This window comes from Salvelinus alpinus, chromosome 1, assembly GCF_045679555.1.
Source record: "Salvelinus alpinus chromosome 1, SLU_Salpinus.1, whole genome shotgun sequence".
NCBI classification, from domain to species: Eukaryota; Metazoa; Chordata; class Actinopteri; order Salmoniformes; family Salmonidae; genus Salvelinus; species Salvelinus alpinus.
In genome coordinates this window covers 45,693,640-45,699,309 of record NC_092086.1, presented here as the reverse complement: position 1 = coordinate 45,699,309, position 5,670 = coordinate 45,693,640, and the positions used below count along the sequence as shown (strand labels likewise).

Here is a 5,670-nt window from a genome sequence, read left to right as displayed (position 1 = left end):
AAGGGAATATGCAAGAAGAAACAACAGTGTTCAACTTCAAACTTCAGCTTTATTTTGAATGAAGGTTTTCTTCAAACTTCAATCTCAAATTGCCCCTTAAACCCTACTCCTTTAGCATTTTTGTAGAGCTCATTATTTAGTAATCTGTAAGAATTCTGGGTATAACGACACCTTGCCTCCTTAGGTAAAGTTACATCCAGATAGCTTGCACCTGACTACAAATAATTTCAGATCTTCACAATTGCATTAAGTTTAGGTGATAGTTTGGGATTAGCACTTTGACCTCACATCTTGTACAGTTTGGAAAGAATTCTCTGGTGGTCTGTGTACCCCTTAACAACAAAGCGATATTTTAACAGAAACGTAAATTAATTATATATCTTAGTCTTTACACAAAACACAATATGAACTTTAGCTCAAATACAACCTCATTCAAACTGTTTTAGATTCATCAAAACCTACATTGCACATATTGTTACAAAATATATGCCAAAATGTCCCTTAAACCTGACTCCATACGCACTAGTGAAGCCCATATGGCAGCCCAGCCTCACATTCAATTCGCGCATATATGTACCAAATGTATTTCAGCAGATTTCGTGCGTTTTTGTGCATTTTTATGTGGTTCAATTCGTTCGAAAATACACACATATGGACATATTATTTTGACAGCTATAAGCATTCTGGGTATAACTCCACCTTGCCCTCTTAGGTGAAGTTACATCCAGATAGCTTGGACCTGACTACAAATCATCTCAGAAATGCACTAGTGCATATGGAGTAAGTTTTAAAACAAAGCTGTTTTTTTAAACAGGAATTGACAATGTCTCGTATGACATCACCTGAAAAAGAGCATAATGTAAACTGTAGATCCTATACCACCTAGCAACTAGCTTTTCAGCTTTCTTGCTACTTACTAAAACGTTTTGTATTGAATCAACTATAAATTGTTGCCCATTTGGGATCATGTGACACTTTAAGTTTGAGTAGAGCCAGCTCTAACGTTGTAAGTAACTGTACTCTAGAATACTAGTGCAGCGGGTTTCCACAAAACTTTTGATTAATGATAACTAATAAGGGTTTACAGTGTAGCCGCCCTTCATTCACACAATAGTCCATGACCCTAAACCATCCGTTCCCCATCAGTCAATGCCCATCTCTATATTGCCTAAATATTGATATTATGGATTTTGTGGTGGAACTTTCCCCAGAAATTTCTACCCCTCCAATCCTAACCCTAATGTTGTTTGTACAAATACGAATACAGCAGCATGTTTCGATGTCTTTATTTTCTCTCAGGCAGGGATGTCAGAACACAATCACTTGTCTGGGGTGCATTTAGAAGTACCGACTGCCCATTGCGGCTACAACCACTTTCATGAACTTCTGCCAGGTTGCCTGGATTTCAGGAGTGAAAGAGGCTCCGAACTTGGCGGCAATGACAATTGTGAGGACGTCAGCCAACACCTGTAGACAAAAAAAAAACAAAGAAGAAAGATGTTGCATTAGACCGTCGATTTTGTTTTACCTTTGGAATTAGATGTATTATTCTGAATGTTATACGTGTAGCCTAAAACATATTGCGCAAGACAAAAGGCCTACCCTGAAATTTTCAGGGTCGACGAAGAGTTTGTTGGCGTGGGTCTCGCTAAGTGACTTGTATGTAGCCAAGATGTTGCCCATGTTCTTCACAGCTTTATCCAGAGCTCCACACACGACCTTGCCGTGAGCAGCAACTTTGGGGTTGCCCATGATTGCTGCGGGAGTGGACACATCTCCGAAAGAGCCGAAATAACGCTGAGTCCAGGGATAGACGATCAGGACTCTGTCATTGCAAGAACACCGAAATATGTGAATTATTTCCAAATGTATTTCAATTATATGCCTAATTAATACTGTAACATGCGCCATTCAAACTTAACAATATCAACTCAATATTAATAGTAATGATAGATAACAGGACAAGTATAATAGTGTTATAGTTACTCATGATCATCTCCACTATAAGCTATATTAAATTATATATTTGAATGAGGCTGAAGCCATGACCTACCTTGCCAGAGCCAGTGGTCCGACCTCATTGATATCTACTTTGCCCCAGACAGCACTGATGGTGCTCTTCTCGGCGTCTGTCCAGTCAACCATGTTGTCAGTGTTTGTTTTTCGGTTTTGCAACAAGATTGAACAATTAATGTCTTGTGTAGGGAGACACTTTGCCTGCAATTTATATTTATGAGTGCTCTCCGCCCACTGGAGGCGGCGCATATGATTGGCTCTGGCAAAGATCAGTATTGGCCAAGTGAGCGCTTCAGCTCTCGAATTTGATGTTATTGAGAATTCAGTTTCAAAATCCAATAATTGATCTGTTAAAAACAACAGTAAATGCTAATTTATTAGCTGTTGCAGAATCAATTATGTAGGTTAGATCCTAAAATCTGAAATCATATGTAATTAGGCCTATACAGTTTTATCTAGATTACCAACGTTTCAAAATTCGTATGATCCCCAGCTAAACCGTTTTGTTGATCCAACTGACGCAAGATTATGGCAAAACTATTCTAAATATCTTCATTGCAGGGTGTAAGGCAATTCAAATAAACGTTTCTAAAGGGATGCAATCACTTTAATTAAATGTTTTAATGAGTTTTGATAATTTGATAATTCAAGCTAATTCAATTTGGCAGTTTCTTATCTAGGGCAATATTATGCCTTCCTTTTTTATCGAGGGATTCAGACCGATCCGCCCATTTTAAGTGATTAATTTCAAGACATTACATATGATAAGCAGGAATGTCCTGTATTACTTCCGGCGCCGAAAAAGAGATGGCCGCCTCGCTTCGCGTTCCTTGGAAAATATGCAGTATTTTGTTTTTTTATGTGTTATTTCTTACATCGGTACCCCAGGTAATCTTAGGTTTCATTACATACAGTCGGGAGGAACTACTGAATATACGATTAACGACAACTCATCATCGTTCCTACCAGGAATATGAGTTTCCCGAAACGGATCCAGTGTTTTGCCTTCCACCCAATACAATGGATCTGATCCCAGCCGGCGACCCTGTGCGACGCCGTAAAAGGGGCAAACGAGGCGGTCTCGTGGTCAGGCTTCGGAGACGGGCACATCGCGCTCCACTCCCTAGCATACTACTCGCCAATGTCCAGTCTCTTGACAATAAGGTTGATGAAATCCGAGCACGGGTAGCATTCCAGAGAGACATCAGGGATTGCAACGTGCTCTGCTTCACGGAAACATGGCTAACTCAAGAGACGCTAACGGAGTCGGTGCAGCCAGCTGGTTTCTTCATGCATCGCGCCGACAGAAACAAACATCTTTCTGGTAAGAAGAGGGGCGGGGGGGTATGCCTTATGATTAACGAGACGTGGTGTGATCATCATAACAACACACAGGAACTCAAGTCATTCTGTTCACCTGATCTAGAACTCCTCACAATCAAATGTCGACCGCATTATCTACCAAGGGAATTCTCTTCAATCATAATCACAGCCGTATATATCCCCCCCCAAGCAGACACATCGATGGCCCTGAACGAACTTTATCTGACTCTTTGTAAACTGGAAACCACACACCCTGAGGCTGCATTCATCGTAGCTGGGGATTTGAACAAGGCTAATCGTGAATCCAAGATGGCGTAGCAGTCGGACGTGTCTTTGTCATGTCCTGTCCCGTGTAAATAGTCTTCGTATTTTTCGTGTACATTTCGTATATATTTTAATTTCACTTTCCATCTAGGAACTGAATATACATTCCTACATTCCGCCTCACCCAATGTGGTACGGACCTGCTATTTTTTTATACTTTAGAACCGTAACCCCAATCAGAAGCTAGCCAGATAACTAGCTACTAGCTAGTAGTCAGTTAGCCACTGCTGCGGTCTTCACCCTCAACTCGGACACAGCCAGCTTCAATACCGGGCCAATACCTGCCAGTCTGCAAGCGCGATATCAACCCAGAGCATATAGGACTGCTTTTTCTCTACCACATCACCGGATTCCTGACGCAAGCTCTGGACAATTACACCGTATCATCACAGCTAGCTAGCTGCAACCGAGTGGCTACTACTGGCTAACACCTCTGTCCCGAAGCAAGCACCAGTTAGCCTTGAGCTAGCCTCGAGCTAGGCCCATCTGCCGGCTAGCTGAAGAGGTCTACCAGCGAATTCTTGGGCTACAATACCAGCTACAAGCTAATTTAGCCATTTCTTTTTTTATTTATTTTTTTTGCCGCTGCTAGTAGCTTTTACCTTCTGCACAGACACCAGCCCTGTTATTAGCCTGGATATTACTCACCAATTTACCAGCACCGGACTGTCTCTCGACAACAACGCCGGATTCCTGCCGTAATCCCTGAGCCACTACTTCTGATCCTCACAGCTAGCTTGCAGCTAGCGCTGCTAGCGCCACTGCCACGAAGCTAGCACCAGTTAGCAAACACAATTCTACAATTCACAACCTCTCTTTCGCCATTGCCATCTGGCTTGGATTCTCTGTCGACACGACCACGTCTGAGCAGACCCCCTCCGTCTGAGCAGACCACCCCCCGGGCTACTAACTTTAAACGCCGCGTGCTAGCTTAGTGGAGGCCTCCCTGCTCCATCTACGGCTGCCCCCTGGACACTATGATCACTTGGCTACATAGCTGATGCATGCTTGACTGTCCATTAATTCACGGTACTCCATTCTGTTTATTTGTGTTTTATCTGTCGGCTCTGTGCTTTAACTCAGGATCTGTGTGTAGTTAATCCGACCCTCTCTGCCTAGTCGTCGCCATTTTTACCTGTTGTTGCTGTGTTAGACTAGCACCCTGTTATTGCTGCTGTTATCTTACCTGTTGTTTTAGCTAGCTCTCCCAATCAAGACCTGCAATCACTTTATGCCTTATTGTATGTCTCTCTCAAATATCAATATGCCTTGCATACTGTTGTTCAGGCTAGTTATCATTATCATTGTTTTGGTTTGCAATGGACCCTGTAGTTCCACTCTCCGTACCTCTGATACCTCCTTGGTCCCACCCCCCACACATGCGGTGACCTCACCCATTGAGACCAGCATGTCCAGAGATACAACCTCTCTTATCATCACCCAGTGCCTGGGCTTGCCTCCGCTGTACCCACGCCCCACCATACCCCTGTCTGCACATTATGCCCAGAATCTATTCTACCACGCCCATAAATCTGCTCCTTTTATTCTTTGTCCCCAACGCTCTAGGCGACCAGTTTTGATAGCCTTTAGCCGCACCCTCATCCTACTACTCCTCTGTTCCTCGGGTGATGTGGAGGTAAACCCAGTCCCTGCATGTCCCCAGTCACCCTCATTTGTTGACTTCTGTGATCGAAAAAGCCTTGGCCTCATGCATGTCAACATCAGAAGCCTCCTCCCTAAGTTTGCCTTACTCACCGCTTTAGCACACTCTGCCAACCCTGATGTCCTTGCCGTGTCCGAATCCTGGCTTAGGAAGGCCACCAAAAATTCTGAGATTTCCATACCCAACTATAACACTTTCCGTCAAGATAGAACTGCCAAAGGGGGAGGAGTTGCAATCTACTGCAGAGATAGCCTGCAAAGTTCTGTCATACTTTCCAGGTCTATGCCCAAACAGTTCGAACTTCTAATTTTAAAAATTAATCTCTCCAGAAATAAGTCTCTCAC

The 5,670-nt window shown here is 43.2% G+C and overlaps 1 protein-coding gene across 1 annotated transcript; it reads right to left on the bottom strand.

The window, feature by feature from the left end:
* Window positions 1–1,272: 1,272 nt before the first annotated feature.
* On the bottom strand, window positions 1,273–2,210 carry LOC139540275 (hemoglobin subunit beta-1-like). Its single transcript, XM_071344027.1, has 3 exons — window positions 2,054–2,210; window positions 1,603–1,825; window positions 1,273–1,467 (listed from the first exon to the last, which is right to left on the bottom strand). Exons 1-3 carry the CDS (start codon window positions 2,143–2,145, stop codon window positions 1,339–1,341), a joined length of 444 nt encoding a protein of 147 aa, XP_071200128.1. The 5' UTR covers window positions 2,146–2,210; the 3' UTR covers window positions 1,273–1,338.
* Window positions 2,211–5,670: the final 3,460 nt, after the last annotated feature.